The sequence below is a fragment of the Cibotium barometz genome, chromosome 5 (genome assembly GCF_041138505.1).
Source record: "Cibotium barometz isolate CiBa-2024 chromosome 5, ASM4113850v1, whole genome shotgun sequence".
In the NCBI taxonomy this organism is placed as follows: domain Eukaryota; kingdom Viridiplantae; phylum Streptophyta; class Polypodiopsida; order Cyatheales; family Cibotiaceae; genus Cibotium; species Cibotium barometz.
In genome coordinates this window covers 28,112,625-28,138,819 of record NC_141050.1, presented here as the reverse complement: position 1 = coordinate 28,138,819, position 26,195 = coordinate 28,112,625, and the positions used below count along the sequence as shown (strand labels likewise).

Here is a 26,195-nt window from a genome sequence, read left to right as displayed (position 1 = left end):
AGAGAGAGTTCATGGGAGGATTATCTTCCTATGTTAGAATTTGCATATAATAGTACTAAGTATACGAGTACAGGTTTTAGTCCTTTTATGCTTATGTATGGTTTTCAACCTAGATCACCTGTTACAGTGGGATTTTCAGGACTTCAGCATGATGTAGCATGCAATTTTTTGCAAGATATGCAAGAAATGTTACAAGTTGCGAAGGAATCTATTAGCAGTGCTCAAGACAGAGACATTTTATTCTAATAGACATCGTTCACCCAGAGAGTTCTCTGAAGGAACGATGGTGTATTTGCGAGTTCCCAAAGATTCCGAGACTTTACGGACAGGTCGATCTCCGAAATTATCCCCTAGATACTGTGGACCATTTCGTATTACACGACGGATTGGTTCAGTAGCATATGAATTGGATTTGCCTTCTCATGTGAAAGTTTATCCCGTATTTCATGTCAGTAGACTTAAGGAAGTATTGGGCGGAACAGACCAGTTAGTTACTTCTCAAGAAATCATAGATGTCGAGGACATGACATTTGTTCCACACGAACTGGAAAAGATCCTTGGATTTCGTGAAAGACGGTTGTGTAATATACTTCTCACCGAATACAAGATCAAGTGGAAGGATCGTGTTGAGAAGGACGCTGCATGGGAGACATTGACTACCCTTCAGAGGGATTATCCTCGGTTTTTACTGAGCTCAGGAGTGAGCTCTTAGAGGAAGGGGAGTATGTCATGTGCATAGTGTGTATCTACCGTGTGCTACACGCACACAAGACTAGCTTCGAGGCTTGGGGAAGCTTGGAGCTAGGCAAGCTGATTGGCGAGCTGGGTTAGGGATAGACTAACGGGCGGGCACCCAAGTATGGACGGGCGGGCGCCCAAGTGTGGATGCCCGGTGACCGGCCAAGAGCCTATAAAAGGGTGGCCAAGGTTAGTCAATAGTTCATAGAGTCTCGTGTGTCTTTGTGAGAGCTCTATGGTCAGGAGCCTGGATCTAGTGTAGACGTGCACTTGCTTTATGCAGCCAAGGCCGACAGTGTGTGGGAGAGTCAATTAGGGTTAGAGTTATTCATGTGGGAGACATACACAGAGAAGCAAGAGAGAGAGAGGGAGAGAGAGTTGTGGGGATAAGTCAACTCATGGGAATGAGTGTGTGACTCCCCTATCACACATGTATATTGCACTAGTACACATAGTGCACTTAGTACATTAAAAGTACTAAGTGTACTATGTACTATAACTTATGGGCTTGTACACACTATAAGGGTGGGCATAATGCCTTTACCCCAACAACCTCCCACTTAAAGGCAAAGTGCCCTTAAATGAAAGAAAAGAAAAAATCAGCATGTACATGATAATATACAAGGCCATATCAAGGCTGAAACTAGCCTCATCCAATGCCCATCAAGTGTGTGCAATGAGCGGAGGCAAACTCTTTGTCAACAGATCAGCCGGGTTGTCATCCGTGTGAATCTTAACAAGCTGAATTTGCTTGTTCTCTATAACCTCTCTGATGAAGTGATACTTCACATCCACATGCTTCGTCTTTGCATGAAAGACAGGGTTCTTTGCCAACTGGATGGCACTCTGACTATCACAAGGCAACAATGGAATATCCCCTGTATAGCCCAAATCAACCACTAACCGAGATAGCCATAACGCCTCCTTGCAAGCCTCTGTGGCTGCAATATACTCGGCCTTTGTAGTAGATAAGGCTGTGCACTTCTGCATCCTGGATATCCATGACACAGCACCTCCTGTGAATGTAAATACATAACCAGTAGTAGACTTCCGGTTATCTGGATGACCGGCATAATCCGAATCCGTGTAACCATGCACTAATGCATCCTGTTTGCCAAAACAAATGCACATATCCTGTGTGCCCTTCAGGTATCTCATGACACCTTTCACTGCTTCCCAATGCTTCTTGCCAGGGTTGGCCATGTATCTAGAAACCACTCCCACTGCAAATGCAATGTCCGGCCTAGTAGCAACCATGGCATACATGAGACTGCCACAAGCTGAAGCATACGGAATCTTGGCCATATCAGCCCTGCCACTATCTGACTGTGGGCTGTCCATAGCACTGAGTTTCACATATGGAGGCAAAGGAGTACTAGTCTTCTTCCCCCCGTCCATATTGAACCTCTGCAAAACTTTGCCAATGTATTCCTTCTGAGACAAATACAACACATGCTGATTTCTGTCCCGAAGTATCCGCATACCCAAAATGTGATTTGCATCACCCAAATCCTTCATATCAAAGGTCTGATGCAGCCTCTGCTTCAAGGCATCCATCTCCTTACGAGATTTCCCGGCAATCAACATATCATCAACATACAAGATGAGGATCAATAGACTGCCATCCAAAGCTTTCTTGGTGTACAAGCAGTGATCTATGTCACTTCTCCTGAATTTCTGAGATTTCATGAATGTATCAAATTTATGATACCATTCTCTTGGTGCCTGTTTGAGCCCATAAAGACTCTTTTTCAGCTTGCATACAAGCTTCTCCTTTCCACTCACTGCATAACCCTCTGGCTGCTGCATATATATCTCCTCATGGAGATCACCGTGAAGAAAAGCAGTCTTCACATCCATCTGAATCATCATGCGCAACCAAAGCTAACACAGCTCTAAGTGTGGTCATTTTGACCACTGGAGAGAAGATCTCCTCAAAGTCCACTCCATATTCCTGCTTGAAGCCCTTAGCCACTAACCTGGCTTTGTATCTTGGCTTTGCATCTGGTGCAACTTTGAGCCTGTAAACCCACTTGCATGGCAAAACCTTCTTGCCTGTAGGCAAATGCACCAACTTCCATGTTCCATTTTTGTGCAGAGAATCCATCTCTGACTTCATGGCACGCTCCCATAGAGCTTTGTCTGCCCTCTGTAAAGCCTCCTTATAACATGAGGGCTCCCCACAGTCAGTAAGCATCAAGTAGTCAACCCCTGGAACAAACCTGTCAGGGGCTCTGGAGGGTCTTGTGGACCTCCGTACCCAATGACCATCATTTGCAGGTTGCTGTCCAGCCTGCATATCACCCATTGGTGGCTCCTGTTCCATGCCATAAGGCTGAAATATCATGCCCGGTATCTCCTCTAACTGTGGCATATCCATAGGGATATCTTCTGCCATCTCTGGCTGTCCATTTGGACCATTTTCAGCACCATTTAAGGGCTGGTTTTGCTGCTGTAATGGCTGATTTACAGCCCTTTGTTGTTGTCCATGATGTCCATCATCATCAAAGATGACTCTGCTAGGCTCCTGTTGCCTTGGAGGCTCCTTATACATGCATGTTTCATCAAAAATGACATCATTGCTGCGTATAATCTTTCTATTCATGGGATCCCAAAGTCTATACCCCATTTCACCTCTGTCACCATATCCTAGGAATATGCATTTGTGAGACTTAGGATCAAGTTTGGTGCGCATTTCCCTGCGTATGTGCACGTACGCAACGCAACCAAACACTCTCAAGTGCTTGTATGACGGAGGCTTCCCTGTCCATACTTCTTCTGGCACTTTCCCACCAAGCCTCGTGTTAGGTGACCTGTTTATAAGGTGAACGGCTGTCATAACAGCTTCAGCCCAAAAACCATGAGGTAACGCAGCATGTGACAACATAGAACGGACCTTCTCCTGAATGGTCCTGTTCATCCTCTCTGCTGTCCCGTTTTGTGGAGGATCATAAGGAGTAGAGAGCTCCCTCTTGATGCCTTTAGCATCACAAAAGTCCTGAAACTGTTTGGACATATACTCTCCACCATTGTCGGAACGCAAAGCCTTCAGTGTTTTGCCAGTTTGATTCTCAACAAGAGCAACAAACTTCTGAAACACTGAGAATGTATCACTCTTCAAACGAAGATGATAAACCCACACCTTGCGTGTGGCATCATCTATAAAAGACACACAATATTTTGCCCCTCCCAAAGAAAGCTGAGGCATCTCACATACATCTGTATGCACAAGCTCTAACTGAGCATCTTTCTGTCCAAGAGCTTTCTTGTGGGGGCACTGTAGTTGCCTACCATATATACAATGCTCACAAAACTGAAAACTTGAAAACTTTAGAGAAGGCAAGTAACCCAAACGAGACAATTGCTCCATTCCTTTGACACTCGTGTCTCCCAACCGGCTATGCCACATAGAGATTTCTGGCAGCTCGGTTGCATTTACATTAGCATGGTGACAAACACCTGCATGCATGAAGTAAAGAGTGTCCACCTTAGAGCCTCTGGCAACAACCAGTGAGCCCTTACTAATTTTCCACTTTCCACTACCAAATGTGGTAACATAATCAGCATCATCAAGCTGTCCAGTAGAAAGCAGATTCTTCTTGATCTCAGGCACATGCCTGACATCATGGAGCATAAGCTGTGAGCCATCTGAAAACACAAGCCTCACATCACCTCTGCCAAGAATCTTGCATGCATGGTTATCACCCAAATAAACCACTCCTTCATTGCCAGCAGTATACCTGACAAACAAGTCTCTGCAACCTGTGACATGAAAGGAGGCACCTGAATCAATGATCCATGAGTGCATACCATGACCACCTGTAAGAAGTGAATGGGCATCAAGTGAAGACGTGAATAGGACCTCATCCTCACTGTCACCTGCATGTGACACATTGATTTCTTCAATTTTGACTCCACTTTTGCCCTTTGGCTTTACATCTTTGGCTTCATCTTTGTCTTTGTCTTTGCCTTTTCCCTTTTCCTTTTGATCATTTTTCCATTTGTAGCATTGCTTTTTGATGTGTCCCTTCTTGCCACAATAATGGCATTCCAAATCCTTTTTGGAGCGAGACTTGCTCCTTCCCCGTTCTTGGCTTTTTCCCCTTTGCTGGGATCTCCCACGTGCATTCATTGCATTGGACTTTCCAACAGAGTTGTTTTTCCTGTTCATCTCTTCTTGAAGAAGAGCACCCTCAACATCTGTATATGACAGCATAGCATGCGAATTGCTAGTGGCTGTCCTGAATGTGTCCCAACTCTCTGGCAAAGTGCATAACAGAAAAGTGGCTTTGAACTCATCGTCCATTGCCAACTTTTGATTAATGACCTGGCTGACAATACCATTAAACTCATTTAGATGGGCTGTCATAGACGCCCCTTCCTTCATCTGAAGACCTATGAGTTTCTTCAACCAATACACTTTGCTTGAGGCACTTTGTTGGGCATATAAGTCCTGCAATCTCTGCCACATTCCCCAAGCTGTCTTCTCTTCACGAATGCTGAAAAGTAATGAGTCTGACACAGACAACATGATAGTAGATCTTGCCAGCTCATCCATATCTTCCCACTCTTCAGCAGTAAGAGAAGCGGGCATTACACCCCTTTCTTTGATAGGCTTGTGCTGCATTTTCTGGAGCAACACATTATAGCACTGGGTTTGCCAAATATCATAGTTATGTGAGCCTTCAAGCTTCTTGATGTGAAGCAATGAAGAGCTCTCACCTGTGGTTGCCATAGCAATATGCAACTTGTCAATGCCTGACTCCCTGCAAGTGTGCAAACACTGCACCAAAAGCACACAAAGTGCTCACAATTGTTCTCCCAAGCTTTATCTCCCACTGCGGAAGCACAAATGCAACTTTTCTCCCACTGTATGTGATGAAAACACCAAAATCTGGTTGCTGCAGATTTAGGACAGCACCTTAAATGTGCTTTGTTGCCCTTCCAAAGTACTGTACAGCAATACTAAGTGCTCACCAATAATGTACCAAACCTGTACCGGCAAGTACAGCAGCTGAAATTGAACCTTTTCCTCACTCAAATCAGTGTACAGCCATGCCAAAACTTGCACAAAGCTGTGCCAAATCTGTACCAGCAGGTACAGTAGCAATAAATGCTCTCCTGGCTGTCCAAATGAGTAAAAATCAGACTTTTACAGTCCCGAACACTGCATAAAACAGTCCCGAACAGAAATTGGGCAAAAGCCCCTTGACTGCAAGCTGATTTCTGAGGATTCAAGGCATAAAAGTCTTGCCTGCTGCTTTGCCAAGCTCAACAAGCATACGAACTTGAAAAGCCCCTTGATTTAAGATCAATTTCTGATCATACATGGTACATTGACGCACATGAAGGCATCCAAAGTCTTCACAGTGCTTCCCCCTGGCCACGTATACATCCAATACATGAAAGCCCCTTGATTTACAGGCACATTGAGTGCTTGTAAGGCATCAACACATTATCCACAGCATCAAATGCGATTGCCTGCATGCAAATCAATCCAATCGGCACAAAAGCCCCTTGATTTGCACTGCAATTTGCTGCAAATTTTGCAAATCAATAGAGTTGTGGGGATAAGTCAACTCATGGGAATGAGTGTGTGACTCCCCTATCACACATGTATATTGCACTAGTACACATAGTGCACTTAGTACATTAAAAGTACTAAGTGTACTATGTACTATAACTTATGGGCTTGTACACACTATAAGGGTGGGCATAATGCCTTTACCCCAACAGACAGCAGTCTTGAGGCCCGCGAGGGTAGCTTCGTGGTGGTATGGGACGTCACAAGGTAGAGATTGGTCGGTACGTCCAGCTGGTTAGCTCAGCTCGTGGCTCGGTGGGGACAACCAAGACTTGTGGGTTTTGCCCCACGGCTGTCAAGGTTGGGAGGTGAGTCAAGCCTGCACCTCCTTCACGTTGCTTGGCTTTGTTTTGTAGGTTTCGAGTCATGTACCAGGAGCGTTCTACGAGGTGATCCTCTGGGGATTTGACAGAGTGGTACTTCTTTCAGAGGCGTGGAAAGCAGATTGTGACGGGGAAAAGCTGGAAGCACTTGCAAGGGGGTCTAAAGCGTGGTCAAAGCCATGGTGCTATTGAGCAAGGGATACCCGAGTGCTGCGTGTCATGATGGGGCTCTGCTGCAACACTTGATCAGCAGTTGCGGGTGAGTCGAACTCCACCTGGAAGTAGCCATGTCCAAGAAAATGAATGTCGGTGATTTTCCCGGGCTCGCGAGTGAGGGCTGCTTGGAGCAAATCCCGAATCTTATCACGTGTCAGGTGGTTCCCAACAATCTGCAAATCAGTGAAGAGGCAACGAGGGAGGAGACTGTAGAAGCCAAGAGCTGGAGGTTTGCTTTGGAAAATAGGCAATGCTCTCGGTCGGGGATGACGGAATGGCGCAAGGTAGGATCAAAACGTACGTACGGATCCAATCCGTACCGTACATCCGTACCGTACGGGGATCCGTACGTACGGATCGATCCGTATGGATTTTTTTTTGTTTTTTTGTTTTTTTTGTGCGACGTGCCTGCGTCTTGCGTCTGGACTCTGGAGGCCGTACAACCTCAACCTTCCGGTAAGGGCTAGCCGCCATGCTCTCTCCTCTCTACAGTCGCACTCTCTCTCTCTTCGCTACTGTCGCTGCCGCCTTCTCCTTGGGCCGCCCCCTGCTCACCGCCGCCTCAGTTCGCCTCTACCCTCACCGCCCCTGTTCGCTTCGCGCCTCTGTGTGTAGCCCCCTCTCTGTTCGCCCCACTGGCGCCCAGTATGGCTGGCAATATAACTCACCCACCCTTGCTCAGGCCCCCAAGGCAGCAACATAACTCTCTCTCTCTCTCTCTCTCTCTCTCAGAGCCTTAGTCCACCATCTGTGGATGACTCACTTGTGACCATGTGACTTGTCTTAAGTAATAAGTATTAAGTATTAAATATGATTAACTTATTAAGTATGATTGACGACTTGTGATTCTAATTTCTCACTTTTGAATTAGTAGGTTTGTGACCTTGTTGTGTCTCTATTTCGAAAGTTTTATATGTCAATGTGGACATGGACTGAAATTTTATGTAGGTAGCTGAAATTTCTGAGTTTTTATGTATTTTTACCAATGGTACGTATTCTTACGTACCTTAATTTTTTTTTCCCGTACCAAACAACGTACAGTACGTACGGATCCGTACAGTACATAACGTTTGGTACCACCTTGGAATGGCTGCCATGGAGTTGTCCTTGAAGGGAAAAGACCACAGAGGAGCCATACCTCACCGAAAGAACTAAAAATCCGAATGTTGGAACCTAAATGACGAGATGATGAGGTAGTGGGATGCAGGGGAAGGAAGTAGAAGGGTGGGCAGAATACAGAGGAAAGGGGCTGGAGAGTGTCATAGGAGGATAGGCGACGGCGGGAAGGCAGGGGCTACGATGGGCTATGTAGGGCTTGCAGAGAAGGACGACCAGGAGGCTGGGGCACGGACGTGGGCAGCCAGACGGGTGGTCGCTGAGGGGCAGGCAGGTGGGGGCGAAGGAGAAGGTGGCGAATGTGCAGGTGGTAGGCGCGGGAGGCGGGGAGCAGGCAGGCTTCGCAGGGAAGGGGGGCGATGGGGCAAAGATGGTGCAAGGGGGGGAGGGCGACAGGCTTGTGCAGGGGGGAAGCTCCAGCTAATGTCAAGTATGAATTACAATCACCTGACTGACCCACAGCTTGGTTGGCCAGTCCTTTTATCCCCTTTATTCAAAAAAACAATTCAATATGTTCATACTGTGCCCCAAAGTTGTCCCATCCATGGGCGCTTGGCTTGGGCACTTCTATGTGCTGATTGGGCTGCTAAACTGATCAGCCCTATGTTAGACATCATCCCCTTCTTGCTGGCTTCCTATTTGGTGTCCTATTTTAGCCTCTAGGGCTGACCATGTTAGTCAGAGGGGCTGGTCACCCCTCACATATATTTTAAAATTAGCTCCTTAGGAGTAATCCTTAGCATCATCATCAGGTAGGCATATATATAGCCGGGATGCCTCCCTCATATCTCACTGCTTGTCTAGTTGCAGTCCCTCACATATGAGGTTCTCCCCTCTTGCTCGGGACATGTATTCCTTTTGGTGATGATATTGAGAGCAGGTTCTCACCTGTGTTTCCTCTCCATCTTTCTCTCTCACTGTCTCTCCTGTGTTTCCACTTGCCCTTCTTCCGCTGCAGATTCTATCATGGTATCAGAGCGCCGGTGATTGTCAGCGTTGGATGCTCCCTCCTCTACCTCTTGATTTCTGCGTTTCTCTGCCTATGGCTGATTCATCCCCAATTCAGTGGGCTGCAGTCCCTCTTCATCAGGGCGTCAGTTGGCATCCTCTAGGTGGCCTGACAGGGTTTTTTTTTTTCAGGACAGCATACCTGCCCTTCTGGTGGCACCTTCCAGGGTTCTCAGGCGACAGCAACATTGCTATGCCAACAGGCTGCGTTTTTGGCCTGTTTGGGCTTGCTTTCCCACGCCCTGTTTGTGGAGCTCTTTGGGCTCCCCTTTTGGCCTCTTGAAAGGGCCTTCTACTAGGCCCTAGGCCAGCGCTTGTCCCTTTTGGTTATCTTGTGCCCGCCCCCCCCCCCCCCCCTCTGCCCCCCCGCCCGATCGTACTTGTTCTCTACAGCAGTTCTTGATCTGAGGCTTCAGCGTTTCCATATTCAGCCTGTTCTACAGCCCCTTTTACCTCTGCGTTTTCAGATTTGCAGCCTCGGTTGTTGCGTTTTTCTGAACCGATCTTGCTTGTAGCTCTACCTTCACCTGGGCTTGACGCGAAGGTACTTTCTCTTCAGCGTTTTTCCTCATAGGAGGTGTGGACACTGTTTGACCTGAATTTTCAGGTTTGTAGCCCTTGTTTGGCTGCATTTTCTTCTCCAGTGGACACAGATCACTTACAGAGGAATTTCAGATTTCAGTTAACGTTTTGCTGATTTTGGAGCATCCATACCTGTGTTTTGTTCCTGGCCTACACGGTTTCCCGGTTTCTACATGTTCCTCACCTTCTGTTGGCAGTGGATTGCTATTTTTGCTGGATAGCAGTGTTTTGGCTGCGTTTTGCTTCCCACAGGAGTTTTCTAGACTCAGAGGGGACCTATCTCCGCCTATCTCCAGCTACTTCACTTGAGGATCAGTTTCGGGAGCTGTTTTGTATTTGTGGAGACTTTCTTCTGTGACAGGAGTTTACAGATTTTGGAGGAGAGCAGTGATCTTTTCAGAGATTGAAACTGGCCTCTGGTAGAAACCAAAGTGCGGTAGACTAGCAGTCACCCTTCCACTTGTAGTCCAAATATAAAAACAAATTTAATTGGAGCTAGAGTGCCCCAAAACTGAAATGAGAACGACACGTGTTGGCCCCAAAGCTTGGCGCCCCTTTCAGTATTTCTTTATTCAAATTCAAAGTGATGTAAAACTGAGTACAACACAACCAGCCAGGAGAATACACGTGTATGTCCAATCTGGCAGCCCAAAAGACCTCTTAGCACAGAGGATTCACACACAGATCTGTGTCCCACAAAAGCAACACTTTGTGTTTCCCTCTGATCAGCCAAGACCAGCAGGGAAGCCTTGAGCACACATCTGGCATATCCCATGAACATGGTTCCACAACTCAGCCAATCTTTGTTTCCACCCTTTCAATCTGCCATACCCCTCCTCTCACAAGGGGCCAGATAACACAACTCTGCAACAGACATAAGCCAATGGAAAGAAAGAAAGATGAACAAGTTCAGAGCTTACCAAATCAACACGTGGTTTTGCACTCGTGAGGCCAATCGTACCAGTCTGTACTTGCCTTCCTGCAACCACTTAACTGATGCACCTCTGGTAAAATCCCACATGCAGCTGGAGATGTGCTGCCTTACTGTTCGGAACTGACAGGTCAATACCTGCCTGTACTTGTCCGTACAGGCCTGCAATTCCTGACTGTACCTGTCCGTACAAGACTGTACGGACCGTATCTACAGTCACTTGAGTATACCCGGGTGCCTACTGACTGGACTTTGTTCACCTGTGCAGCTTGAACCAGGCGATGTCTAGCTGTCTGTACTTGCTGTCGTACAGCAACGCCTGCACCCAGTTTTGTACAGCCGCCAACAGTACGACTGTACCAGCTGTCCGTACATACTTGCCTGTAGTTCCTGTCATCAGCGCCGCGTGAACTTGCAGCAGTCGTATACTATACCTGCTGTTGTACAGCTCTGTACGGGCAGCCAAACACCAGCGATGTACGGCTTGTTTGTACGGGCACTTCAGTATGCAGCCAAAAACCTGCAGCCACCAGTCGACTTTTTCTTCTCCTCTCTTCCACGCATGAAACTTGCACGTATTCCCAAAAGCATGAGAGAGAGAGAGATGAGAGAGGCGTGTAACTCCAAAAGTGGAGTGGCCCCTCTCTCCAAAAATATCCTAGGCTTCCAACTTTAATATTTATTAAAGTTCCTAGGGACCACTTGGGCCTAGGGGCCACCCATGAATAAAACATTAAATTTCATTAATGTTCTGGTCCCCCTTCACACCTGAAGATGTCCACATATCATTCCCTTTGTCCGGGCACCCCAAATGTGAATCATTTAATATTTATTTTGCTCTGCAACCACCATGCCCACACTTGTGCTGCTCCATTTTCATAGGGTCATGACATACTCCCCTCTTGAAAAATGGCAAGCGTCCTCGATTGCATTCTGGTGATACAGCAAAATATCGAAAGTGAAATATACAATATGGCAAGATCAGCGTCCCAATCTCTCTAAGCCATGCACATGTATCAACATTCACTGCAAACCAATGGTGTAGTAGTAGTCCAAGTTGTATACCACTGTGAACCATACACAACCACAACATCCAATGTGACTAGTACACATATATCATAGAAGTCCCATAAACAGATGTACTGTCAGCCATCAGTACCTTCGGGTGAGACAGAAACTGCACCAAGCGACCTCTAGATGTCATCTGAGCCTGTATGTATCAAGGGAGTGGAGGTGCTACCCCCCTCTTGAGCATCAGGCAATGCTCCAGACCCATGCTCTGCTGAACCTGAATGAGCCATAACAAGAGTCGGCTCCAACTCAAAGGCATCGAGATAAAGCTGCAAAACTTGAGGTGAATCTGTTAAGTCACCTTCCTCCATCCACTTCGCATCCATCGGTGAATAGTTCTTGAACTTCACAAGATAGCGATGGGAAACTTTACCTCGTACCTTTCTTTCCTTATGTGCCAATATCTGCTCTGGAATAAGAACCTCATCAAGTTCCTCAACTTCCGGCTGAGCCTCATCTGATACATCCTCAGGCACATCCCCACGGAAAGGTCTAAGGAGACTCACATGAAATGCATTGTGAATTCTCCAGTGATCTGGTAGCTTCAAGCGATAGGCTACCTCACCAATCTTTTCCAATATTTGAAAAGGCCCGTAATAGCGCATGCTCAACTTAGGGAATAAGCGCTCTTTACCCTTCATCTTCTTGAGCCTAGCCTTTTCAAAGCGCAAAAGAACCCAATCACCCAATGCAAACTCTAATGCACGTCTGTGACGGTCTGCTGCTTTCTTTTGCTTCTGCTGATTTTTCTGGAGTGCCAACTTAACTCTTCGATAAGCTTCATCCATACTCTCCACATACTGATCAGCCCTCGGCTGCATAAAGCAGGTGCACGTCTGCACTAGATCCAAGCTCCAAGACCATAGAGCTCTCACAAACTCGCGAGACTCTCTATATAACTAATGACTAACCTTGGCCACCCTTTTATAGGCTCTTGGTCGGTCATCGAGCGTCCACACTTGGGCGCCCGCCCGTCCATACTTGGGTGCCCGCCCGTTAGTCTATCCCTAACTCAGCTCGCCAATCAGCCTGCCTAGCTCCAAGCTTCCCCAAACCTCGAAGCTAGTCTTGTGTGCGTGTAGCACACGGTAGATACACACTGTGCACATGACACAAGGTCTTGGCAATGTTTCGTGCCAATAGTGACCTTGATCTTTTGAAGCCCTCACAAACCAGGTTTGCATATATGTTCATTGTGGTTGAGAGGGTAGTGAGAGTCCGATAGGACTCATGCGCACAGTGGTTAGTCAAGAGTGGATGAGCTGGGAGGACCTTCGAGGTATGGACAGTGTTGCTATATGCAAACTCCACCAAAGGAAGATACTTTTCCCATTGTTGCTTGTGCTCTGACACATAACATTTAAGAAGATCTAACACTGTAGAGTTAGTCTCTTCCGATTGACCATCTGTTTGTGGATGAAATGAAGATGAAAACTTGAGAGTTGTACCCATGTTGTCAAACAACCCTCTCCAGAATAAACTCGTCATCCGTGGATCACGGTCACTAATGATAGACGTAGGCAAGCCATGATACTTGAAGATATTCGCCATGAACAACTTCACCATATGATCAACTTTGATCGTCTTACGCACGGGAATGAAATGAGCCTGCTTACTGAACCTGCATATGATAGTCCAAATGCCATCATTGCCCGTTTGTGTCCGTGGAAGATCAAATATAAGATCCATGGCAATGCTCTCCCAAGGTCTATCTGGAATAGGTAAAGGCTGTAGTAACCCTGGTGTCTTTTGACGGTCAAACTTTACCTTCTGACATACTATGCATTGCCTAACAAAGGCATCAACATCTCTTCTCAAGGTTGGCCAATAAAAGAAAGTCTCCATTGCTTTTACCGTGGCGTCAATACCTCTATGACCTGCATACGGTGGAGCATGACTTTCAATCATAACCTTGAGTCGCAATGGCCTGGTAACACACAGTCTACCATGCATCAACAAAAACCCATCTCTGAGAGTATAGTGCTCATGCCGCTGACCCTCAGATATCTGATCATACAACCTTTCAAAGTCCTCATCATGGGCATAGTGCTCTTTCATTTCATCAAGCTCATGATGATAAGCAAGTGAAACTGCTGATACCTGTGGCTTGCGTGACAAAGCATCTGCCACAACATTCTTTTTGCCTTCCACATGCACAATCTGGAAGTGAAACATAGACAAAAAGTTTGCCCATCGCATATGCTTCTCTGAAAGCTTAGTTTGCGTGAGGAAATATCGCAAAGTCTGATGATCTGTCTGTACAGTGAAATCAGCCCCAAGCAAATAGTGTTTCCATGTAGAAAGAGCATGAATTACAGCCAACATCTCTTTCTCATAAACCTGTAAATGCTTCTCGGCATCTTGCAATATTCTACTCTCATAGGCTATCACATGTCCTTCCTGCATGAGAACTGCCCCAATGCTACTTTCACATGCATCACACTGGACAACAAAAGCTTTTCGGAGGTCCGGTAATACCAATACTAGATCCGAAGTAAGCTTTTCTTTAAGCTTTTTGAAGGTTGTAATTTCTCGATCAGCCTATCTAAACGGAGTTGCCTTCTTTGTTAAGGCATGAAGGGGCGAAGCAATTTTAGCAAAATACCGTATGTACCGCTTGTAATAGGAACACAATCCCAAAAAGCTGCGTACATCATGCACGGCCCTCAAGAATTGCTTCCACCTTCGATGGATTCATACGGACTCCATGCTTAGACACAATATGCCCCAAGAAGTGTATCTCTTGCAAGAAAAACTCACTCTTCTTGCCATTAATAACCAGCCTATGGTTCCTGAGTTCTGCAAACACAATGGCCAAATGCCTTCTATGCTCCTCCTCAGTTTGTGAATGCACAATCATATCATCAAAGAATGTGCCCACAAACGCTCTATGATGTGAAATAATGGATGTGGATGTGTATGTGAAAGAATAGATGTGGATGTGTATGTGTATGTGGAAGAATATCAAGGCATTTTGATCTCTCACTTTGCCCCATGCCCTGCACAACTCAGCCTCTTCACCACCTGGCTGTTCCCCAACAAGATCAGGAACTAACCTTGCAGAAGGTTTTGGTTTCTTTGACTCGGGCTCTCCTTTATTGTCAGAGTCCTTTTGAGACTTTCGCTTGGGACAATTAAAAGACATATGTCCCTCTTCTGTACAGTAAAAACATTTCCGAGCATCCCTCAAAGCCTGTCTCTCCTCAGGAGTTCTCTTGGGCATTGGCAACTTCTCATACCGCGTCTCTGTAGACCCTTTTGCATCACGTGAAGCATGCCCAGACTTTTCAGATTTCTTGCTCGAGTTCTTACTGCCTTTAAATCCAGATGAGACTCCAGTGAGTAACGCATTAGCTGTCATAGCATTCTTTATCATCTGTGACATGTTTGTTACTCGAGTCTTGATGCAATAGTCACGCACTTCCTTGGGCAGCCCACAACAATACTTCTCTACCTGCTCAGACAAAGGCACTGCACGGTAAGAAGTAACTGGGAGTAAAGCTTCCCAAAACTTCTTGTTATAATCTTCAAGATTGTCACACTTTGATGCATCCAACTTGTGCCATGCTGTCATTACATCCACCTCAAAAGTAGATGTGAGCCATACGGAAGAGCACACCTGTTTAAATTGTCCCCAAGTAGATGGTGCTATGCCCTACAAAAGAAGAGTAGACCACCACTGCAATGCATTGCCTTTGAGAAAAGTCGCAGCTTTTCTCACCTTTGAGGACTCCGTGTAATTACCACCAGAAAAAGCAGCATCAAACTGCTGCAAAAAGGTAAGTGCTTTTAACTTATCTTTGGCCCCACTGAATGTATCAAATTTCACAGCAGCTCCTCCTTCCTTATAATCCTTCGCCTTACCCATAGGCGTTAGATTATCGTAAGGAAGTGGCTTCACAAGATTGCTACCCCCAGCATTCATGCCCATCATAGGGTCAACATTTCCAATTCCCACACCTGGCATGCCATACATTCCAGCCATGTTTCCAAACATACCATTATGCATACCGGGCTGCATGCCCCCATACATATTTGCTTGCATTCCAGGTTGCATGCCCCCAAACATGTTTCCTTGCATTCCGGACTGCATACCACCATACATATTCCCATGCATACCAGGCTGAAAATTAGCTCCAAAAGTCCCTGGCATACCCATGCCTCCCTGAGGATAACCCCGAGTCATGGATTGGAACACAGAGCCACCACCAAAGTAACCTGGATGCATAGACTGCTGAGGAATAGATGGCTGTCCGAAGAAGGAACTCTGTGAGTTAGCACCAAGAGCATCTTGCATGTTCGGAAACTGTCCAAAAGATGGATCCTGTGGGAAGGCAGCACTATGACCCTGAGGAAGGTTCTTAGAACGCACCTTCTTCTTCTTCTTTTCAGGCTCAGAACAGGATCTCATAAATTCAACAAACTTCTCACTTTGTGTGAGCTGCATAAAAACATCCATTACACCAGCCAAACGATTTTTAAACTGAGCATCATCTTCCTCTTTACTCTGGTAAAATCCCACATGCAGCTGGAGATGCGTTGCCTTATTGTTCAGAACTGACAGGTCAATACCTGCCTGTACTTGTGCGTACAGGCCTGCAATTCCTGACTGTACCTGTCCGTACAGGACTGTACGGACTGTACCTACAGTCACTTGAGTATACCCGCCTGCTGACTGGACTCTGTTCACCTGCGCAGCCTGAACCAGGAGATGTCTAGCTGTCTGTACTTGCTGTCGTACAGCAGCGCTTGCACCCAGTTTTGTACAGCCGCCAACAGTACGACTGTACTAGCTGTCCGTACTTGCCTGCAGTTCCTGTCAGCGCCGCGTGAACTTGCAGCAGCCGTACACTATACCTGCTGTCGTACAGCTCTGTACGGGCAGCCAAACACCAGCGATGTACGGCCTGTTTGTACGGGCACTTCAGTATGCAGCCAAAAACCTGCAGCCACCAGTCGACTTTTTCTTCTCCTCTCTTCCACGCATGAAACTTGCATGTATTCCCAAAAGCAAGAGAGAGAGAGATGAGAGAGGCATGTAACTCCAAAAGTGGAGTGGCCCCTCTCTCCAAAAATATCCTAGGCTCCCAACTTTAATATTTATTAAAGTTCCTAGGGACCACTTGGGCCTAGGGGCCACCCATGAATAAAACATTAAATTTCATTAATGTTCTGGTCCCCCTTCACACCTGAAGATGTCCACACATCATTCCCTTTGTCCGGGCACCCCAAATGTGAATCATTTAATATTTATTTTGCTCTGCAACCACCATGCCCACACTTGTGCTGTTCCATTTTCACAGGGTCATGACAGAGATCCTGAGCAGAGTTTATTTTTTCTGAGCTTGTGTTCTTTGCAGTGTTTGCAGAACAAGGAGGGTGTTTTGCCCTTGCGGTGTGATCCTTTCACATGGATCATTTATTTGTTGCTGATTCTTGGGATCTGGTTCTACTTCTGGAACAGTCTTATGCTATCAGTGATGCTTTTGAGGACTTTGTTACCACTGCAGTTTATATTCCTGCTTCCCTTCCTCATTGTGAGGAGTCTACCTGTGCCTCTCTGTGATGCTTTTGAGGATGTCCCTCCCCTTGCCAGTTCTGCAAGTTTGTTGTTTTGGAGGACGGTTTTTTGGACCCAGTGGGATGCTTTGGATCTGTGGTTGCTAACCGTGCTTGGGGCACAGTGGTACTTCCGGAGTTTTTTGGATTTGGATCAGAATCAAGTTGGGCTTGTACCAGTCCGACGATATCATTTTTCAGAGGGGGATGTGGAGTCCTTTCATCTTGCGATGCCCACCTCAGTGGTGTGTACTTATGTACAGCATTGGGCAACTCATGGTACAGAGTTTGAGCAGATAGACCCCATCTTTTTTACAATGTCTTTACATCTTGCGATGCCGACCTTTTCAGAGGATGCTTTTGTACAGCATTTGGCTACTCTTAGTATAGAGTTGGAGCAGATTGACTCTATTTTTGAGGTTTCCAGTGAGGAGCAGTTTGCTTCTCCCAAGATTGATTATATACATGATCTGATCTTGGTTGGTTATGAGGTTTTTCATACCTTCTCTAGGCTGGATACACGACATTTGACTTCGGGGAGTGTTCTTACACTTGGGTTTGGAAACATTATTTGGAGGAGCACGTCGCAACCTACTTGGTTGTTTTCTTTCAGAGGAACGGTGTACCTGGCAGCTTGTTCTATTGCTTTTGTAGCTGAGTTGCTGAGGAGATTGCTTGTGGAGCTTTCTTGGTACCTGTTTCTGCAATCTTTCATCTTTGATTGAAGACGGCGTCTTTGGATTCTTGGAGTTCACTCAGCATCCGGTGCTGAGAGGGGGTGTTAGACATCATCCCCTTCTTGCTGGCTTCCTATTTGGTGTCCTATTTTAGCCTCTAGGGCTGACCATGTTAGTCAGAGGGGCTGGTCACCCCTCACATATATTTTACCCATATTTATTCCCCATTTTATGGTCCTAGGTATTTTCCCAGTTGTGGAGGCACTTTTATCACCAGTCGGCTGCCTTCAGGTAGGCATATATATAGCCGGGATGCCTCCCTCATATCTCACTGCTTGTCTAGTTGCAGTCCCTCGCATACGAGGTTCTCCCCTCTTGCTCGGGACATGTATTCCTTTTGGTGATGATATTGAGAGCAGGTTCTCACCTGTGTTTCCTCTCCATCTTTCTCTCTCACTGTCTCTCCTGTGTTTCCACTTTACCTTTTTCCGCTGCACATTCTATCACCCTAAAACTGCAGCTAATGTGCATGTGCACCCTAATTAGGGTGTCCGAGAGAGAGAGAGAGGTTGAGAGAGAGAGAGAGAGAGGTTCTGCTTAAATCTTAATGTTCTTTCTTGAAGAAATTGCTAGAAAGTAAGCAGGTTTGCAAAAGGTTGCAAAACATTTTTTCTGTTGTTTGAAAGGAAAAACCTTAAAAGAATAACATGACACAATAACTTATGAACCTTAAAAGAATAACATGACACAATAACTTATGGAAGATATTTTTTCTGCTGCTGGTGACAGATAGAGATGTTAATAGCCTGTGGTGGTTTGTCGAAAAATAAAGTCTTCATACAAGAGCATGCAGACATTATTGGTGAGCAGCGATGCTTTTGCAAATGAAAGATTCAGCATTTGGTCTTGGGTTTCTTAAAGCTGACACTTGTTCTATACTTTTTTGTAGGGTGTCCAGTCATTTTGCCAAGGGAGAAGGAGACTGTACTGCTAGGAGCGGCAGTTCTAGGATCCGTTGCTTCTAAGAAATTTGAGAGTGTACATCATGCTATGAAAGTCCTCAATGCTCCTGGCTTGGTAAGTTCGAAGCTGCATTATGTGACATTCTGCTACATTTATCACTAATCTGCTCTCCAGCTGTCCTGCATATGAAGGCCTTCCCTTACTGGCAGGGCTGCTGGTCTTTGCACCCACATTGGCTATCACCTCATTCCAAACTGGCCAGCACTCATGTTCCCACCATGAAGCACTCTTGCACCCACCAGCTTACATGTAGCCAAGCGGTCCTTTGCATGACTACTTTCGCCCTCTAGCCATGCTGGTGCAAACAAAAAGGATTTTTTTTGGCTTTTGTTGCAAGTCATGCTCTAAAGTCCTTCACTCTTCAATCTGGCTGCCCTGCTGTGACATGCTGGCTGCCTAGGTTTTACTCATGCCATGCTGTTGACACCTTGACACTCTGCACAGGCAGGCCAAACTGCTAAAAAGCGTTGCAACACTGGTCAATGGCCTTGCCATGCTGGCTGTTGAAAATGCTCAGCTGGCTTTCCAAAAAGTGGCCAGCCTCGCGGTCCTATCACGGGTTCCAAGCCGCTAAACTTTTTGCACCACCCACCAGGCTATCCAGCACTTCGGGCAGCTAATGTGCAAGGCTCGCTTACCCTAACATGCCTGTGCGCTGCAGCCACCCTGTCCAAATTGCATGCTTTCCTCAAAACCATGCTGGGAAACTGGTCTGCACCCACGATTGCTAGCAACTTTTTTTATGCTGAGCTTGGAAAATTCTCTCAAATTATTTTAAATCTCTTGCATCTACACCAGGCCCTTGTTGCCTGTCCCTTCTCTTTAATGCCTGCTGGATGAAAGAGGGCATCTTGCTTAATGCCAAGCTGGCTTCCCTAACCCCAAACTGCTGGTTGATTTCAATATTTTGGATCGTATACTTATGGGTGATCATGCTGGGTTGACAAAAACGTGGTATATTTGCAGGTTGTGGAGCCATCAAAAGAAGAACGTGTAAAAAAATATCATGATGCGAAGTATAAGATCTTTCAATCTTTATACAAACAACAAGTGTCTTTCCGTGAATCCATGGCCTCTGTGTGTGACTGATATGTATGTGCATATTCTCATCAAGTGTGTCCGACAATAATAGCCTTGTATAGCTTCAGGGATGTATATCATCCATTAATTCTGATTTAATTACACACTACTGATACCTGGAGAGGAAGGGTAAGAATTCCATTGCACCTATGTATGAATGCAATGCAAATACCCATGCATGACCACCCACAACACACATCCATACAGGCAATGCAAACGTGCACCACACACACTCATGCATGCAATGCAAACTTGCACAAACACATTATTCTTGGCTTTCTGAATGTATAAGCTCAGTGTGTAATCGAGACAAAGCTCTAGACCGATTGATGAACCCTTCATTTGCATGCCTAGACCCTATTCCAGGTTGCTATGTATTACCATCCATTAACTCACAACTTTAACAACACATCCAACCCTGGTAAAATGTTCTTCATCTATATCCCTCCCATACGTACTGAGCATTCTTATATATTATAGTAGCCTGACCCATCAAACCTATAAACTCTAGGGGAATCAAAGTTCTTGTGGGCATTCTTGTACCCCATGGTGCCCTTAGCCATTCAGCAAGAGTATTTGATGCTGATCATGAACCATGAGGTTTCCAGATGTTTCCCCATATATCTCACTTTACCTTCACCATATTGTGAATGTCTCACCTCGCGCAAGTCATTTAACATTGCACCAGAAGATGTTCCCTAAGGTTACCATTTGCACTTGAGATGCTCCTAAGTTCAGCTTACTGAGGACCAAACAATTTGGCCTTCTCATATACAACACCAAAGCCCGTCCTTGAGTTTTAACAGGACTTAACGTTAAGGACCTCTGTCCGAAAAATGGAGAGATGAAAAAATGGCATTTGTCTGTTCTTGGAAGTGATGTCAATGTTGGGTTTATGTTTTGCCCTAACGTACCCCCCAAAGGTCTTAAACTAACACCCCTTTAAGAACACTCTAGGCAACGCCAAATGACAATGTGGCTTCCTTGCTCATGCTAGACACAGCCAAGTTTAGACCATCTCATAGTGGTCATCCAATTCCATCCACTGTGTATGATGAGTGACCATCTCTTAGGGATCATCCAAAAGCTAAAATTGCACACATTGTCTATGATGAACGAAGAATAAATTTCATGTCAAATATGGTTTACCAACCTTCTCGCATAGTTAAGAATCCTCTTAGTCATGAGGAGAAGATTTAATTCTAAGAGGTGGTTTAAGTTCTTTTGAGTACATTTAAAAATTGTAGGCCACATGGTGTAGTGTCATTGAATATGGGTAGTCCTTTACTCACTCAAGATGGGTTACATAAAATGATAATTTCTTACTATCTCACCCTACTCCTAATTGTGAACAAATTTGTTGCTCGAGCAACTTTCTAAGTAAGGTTTTCATGCGTTGGTACTTTTTAAATTAATCAAAACTTTGGCAAGTTGTTTTTTGATGGGTAGCGTGATGGCACTGATTGAGGTGTTGCACTGATGATGGGTTGTACATAGCACGAGAACACACACTATGATATTGTATAAAGTGTTATTTTCGTTGGCCATGTGCCACATTTTTTATTTTCATTTATTTCATCCATTATGTATGGTTAGGGAATTATTTATATTATGCAAAAACCTTACATGCATGGATATATGTTTTTTTTTGTAATGGAAAGCCCAATTTTGATAAGAAAGCTATTATTGGATCCTTTGGTAAAGTTTGCAATACAATATTTGAGTACCCATGTGAGAAGAGGGAGTCTTTCATGTCCGAGAGGAGGGGAGATTGCACCTTATGCTTTTGTCTTGTGCTTGTATGTGGTGAATTAATATCTCCTTGTTGAAGATCGTGTCAATGGTATTAGATTGAAGGTCTTTTTCTAGGAGAAAATTTGGAGTTGCTAAATTGTGTCAAGAAATCACTTCTCAAAAGATTCATGGAGAAAATCGGATTTCAAGGGCTTTTTGGAGAACAAAGGGAAATTGGACCAAGGAATTATCAAAGACCAAGGTTTGAGACCTTCCTTTGGGCCTTTGGACAAAGAAGGACTAAGGGGAAATACCTTGGGGTAAGCAAGTAATAAAGGTTAAGGCTTAAGCCCAAACAAGAGGCTTTTGGTAATGTCATATTGTTCTCTTCACCATGACTTTACACATATATGCAAAAAAAGTTGGATTTTGTGAGCAATACAAATTTCCTACTCCCTAACAAGAAGGGAAAATTTTGTTTTTGTTCATAGAGATATTACATTTTGTTAATCATATTTATGGAGATTTTCATAGGTTTAAATTATCAAATCATTTATGCATTCTATATTAATCTTTTTCAAGTGTCCAAAGCTCAAAATTCTTGTCCTTTTCACAAGTGGGAGCCAAGTACAAGAGTTTTTTGTGTAGAGTTTCGAGAATCTATAATATGAAGAAAATATCTTTTATTTTTTTATATTTTCCAACCTTGACTCTCTATGACATTTGAAAATTGAAATCATCACTTCTTGAACTAAATTGAAGTGCTATTGACCTTCATATCACTCTAGATTTTAGACTTTGAGTATTTTGACAACAGTCTTGTTTGTCGACCTTGTGCAAATTACAACTTACAGTAGGTTTTTTTGACTCCGGATCCTTCCTTCTCTTCTCTCCCATCATTAACATTTTTTAGCTTCCCCACTAACGCAAATCACATGTAACTTTGCTTATGATTGCCAAAAACAACGTGAGAAATTAAAAAAAAAAAACATGCTCACAAAAATGAAAATGCAATCACTCGCAAAAACTTCCACCTCCTAGTCCATTTGGAATTTTTGTTAATTTCTAATCTTTTCATTTACTAACTTGCCTTTCATATTTCTTCTAGAGAAACAATGACCATTGAAAGCTATTAACAAAGCTTGTCAATTCTTCCCACACAATGGTCTTCAACGCGATGATGAGAACGCGATCGGTATCAGGAAGGGGGGAATGTTAACCCATTCCTAGGGTTAACAAGAGCTACCGTCATTATCTTACATTAAGGAGTCAAGGTAGATATACCAAAAGATCATACATTCAAGATATGAAGCAATGGTGTTTAAATCTACAACTTGGATGGGCACCCGTAATGGTCTGATGGAATATTTATGACAATTCTCGCTTCAAGAGTGTGCGGTAGTAAGTTAGGATGAAGTCCCAAGTGATGTACGTCATGGATATATTATGAGAGTAGTCATTGTAATAGCATTAGGTCTCTTATGAGCTTAAAGTGTTCGACCGGCCATAATTTAAGTGAGCGTGAACACTTATAGCCATGTATATAATAGCATTAGGCCTCTTATGAGCCTAAAGTGTCCGGCTAGCCACAGTAAGGGAGTGTGAACACTTATGGCCATGTATATAAGTGAATATCTCTCATAATACAAAGAACTCTCCCATTGTGTAGTAGAGTCTTGCTCTTGCTAATCTCTCTCTCTAATCCATACTAGTGAGTGTGTGAGTGAAGTGAGGTGAGAGGAGGGACGAGTACACATAGTACAACGTGACGGTGTGACAATGCTCGCGAGAGACGCAGTGAATAGTGCTTCTTAGATCTTGGAGAACTCCAGGGTTACGAGCTCGGCCGTTGGAAAGATCCTCACAACAGTTGCGGTTCATTAGGTAATCTCTTGTTGGATGTGTTTCAAGGGAGGTTTAGGTGAGCCATAACAACTCGATATCCCAACACACATCCCACCCCTGACCTTTACCCAACAAACTGCTAAGAATAAACAACCCTAAGCGAAGAAAAAAAACTAGTAGAAGAAGAAGGAGAAAGAGAAGAAATAAGATAAGGATAAGGGTGAAGAAAGAAGAAGCACAATGAAAAAAGAGAGGGAAGCAAGGAGAAAAAAGAAGAAATAGCAAAGACGAAAGAGGAAAGAAAAAAAGTAAAAAGAAGAAATACTAAAGTAGAGGAGGAAAGAAGGATAAGGGAGGAGAAAAGAAGGAAGGAAAGGAAAATAATAAAGGGTGGAGAAGATGAAAATGAACCAAAGAAAAGAGAAAGAAGGGGAGAAAAAGAAGAAAGGGTAGAGAAGATGAAAACAAACCAAAGAAAAGGAAAAGAGAAAGAAGGGGAGGAAAACAAGAAAGGGTGGAGGATAAGAAGAAGAAGGAACAAAGAATTTTTTTTAAAAAAAAGAGAAGGGAGGAAAAAGAAGAAGAAGTAGTAGAAAGAGATGGGATGAAAAAGGAGGAGGAGGAGAAGGAGAAAGAATACGACAAAGAAAAACTCCTCAACCACTCACCTTCTTCTACATCATTATGTAAATATACATGTGGTTTTCTCAAATTCTCAACCACTCACCTTCTTCTACATCATTATGTAAATATACATGTGGTTTTCTCAAAATCTTGGCCATGGATTGCAAGTAGCATCAGACTACACCAATAGCACAACATCAAAGCATCAGTACTATACTCCGTCTATAGGGCCATTTTAATCATCATCTCCATTTCACAAGCAATCAATGACAAGAAACAAAGAAACCATCAGGCAAGTGGAAGCTTCTAAAGCACATCAAACTAGGCAAGTGGAAGCTTCTAAAGCACATCAAACTGCCAATTTTCTCTCTCTCAATTTTACGTAACAACATCGGTACTATACTCCTCCTGCAGCACGGCCACCTACATCACCATCGCCATTTCACAAGCAATTAATGGCAAGCGACAAAGAAACCATAAGGCAAGTGGAAGCTTCCACAGCACATCAAACTACAAATTATCTACATCACCATCTGCATTTCACAAGCAATCAATGGGAAGCAACAAAGAAACCATAAGGCAATTGGAAGCTTCCACAGCACATCAAACCGCCAATTTTCTATCTCTCAATTTTAGGTAACAAGGTCCCAAAATTCAAAGAATCCATCTGAGTGAATCCTCAAGATGCATCAAAACGTAGGTTCGTCTGCATCTTCTTCACGCTCGAGGCCTACACGGCTTTGTCATCAACACTTCCAACACAAGTGATGAAACCAATGTTTTATCCTTTCTCTCATCATAAAAAACCTGGCATTTTTTAATCTTACACAATACCCTACTGTCAAGATATTCCAAGTGTATGTCCTAAAAATCCAAAATTCTTTTAAGCCTTCATCTTACTTCTCTTCGCTCATGTCTCTTCATAGAGTCCTTGTTTATGCTTGAGTCTTAGATAAGCGCTTCACATAAGATATATGTTCTAGGACTAACCTCCACACACAAGGAATGCATAAGGACTAACCTCCACACACAAGGAATGCATAAGGACATAAGCACTTCACATAAGATATATGTTCTAGGACTAACCTCCATGCACAAGGAATGCATAAGGACATAACCTGCACCCACACTGAAATCTCAAACGCAAGTACACTGAAATGCCATAAGCAGATCAACCAAACACACTTGAAAGAATAGGCTCATGGATATCCTTGATCAATTTATCAGGATAGAGAGGAAAACCAAAGAACACGATCAATCACTAGATGTAAAAGTACCACAAAGTTACATGTACGAAAGCTTGGTTTGACAACCATATCTAGGAACATCTCTAGATGGGGGTGGCATGGTGGGAAAAAACCTACTCCATGGTACAATCCAATTATCTAGATTCATTTAATAAGTGCAATCACAACAAATAATCCCATTAACATTCTATAAGATAACCCAACCTTGTCAGAAACTAACTCCTTTAATAATAACCTTGTCAGAAACTAACTCCTTTAATAATAACCTCTTCACATATAATCCCCTTAAACCTTCTCTCAAGGAAAGGAGAAAAAAGAGTAAAAGAAAGTAGACATGATTTGGTGGTACACAAACACACATTGAAGAGAGTAGCAAAATAAAGAAAGTGAGGTGTTGAGATATGAGTTGGAGGAATGGTCACAGGAAGAGAAGGAGCACACACATGGGCATCAGCCCCCACATAGCCTCTATGCATAACACTTGCATTATTCAACTGGCTTAGCACTTTACAAGAAATATCTTACATGAATAGGCACTCGCAACCACTAGCACCTAAGCTAACAACAACCACTAACACCTAAGCTAACAACAACCACATAGCCTCTATGCATAACACTTGCATTATTCAACTGGCTTAGCACTTTACAAGAAATATCTTACATGAATAGGCACTCGCAACCACTAGCACCTAAGCTAACAACAACCACTAGCACCTAAGCTAACAACAACCATCTAGGTACATCCCTAGATAGGGGTACCATGGCAGATGTAAGACTAGAGGCTTTGTCCACATGGTATGACCCACCATCACCTAGATAACCGTCAAATTTGTAAGA

The 26,195-nt window shown here is 44.2% G+C and overlaps 1 protein-coding gene across 1 annotated transcript in view; it reads left to right on the top strand.

Annotated features, from left to right (window-relative positions):
- The window catches only part of LOC147638319 (FGGY family of carbohydrate kinase), a 54,887-nt gene extending 34,643 nt beyond the window's left edge, over positions 1-20,244 (top strand). Inside the window, exons 12-14 of the mRNA XM_086798245.1 lie at positions 18,595-18,667; positions 18,755-18,882; positions 19,795-20,244. Coding sequence (XP_086654371.1) covers positions 18,595-18,667; positions 18,755-18,882; positions 19,795-19,917 — 324 coding nt within the window. The 3' untranslated portion in view covers positions 19,918-20,244. The remainder of the gene's footprint in view (positions 1-18,594; positions 18,668-18,754; positions 18,883-19,794) is intronic.
- The last annotated feature ends 5,951 nt before the right edge of the window (positions 20,245-26,195 follow it).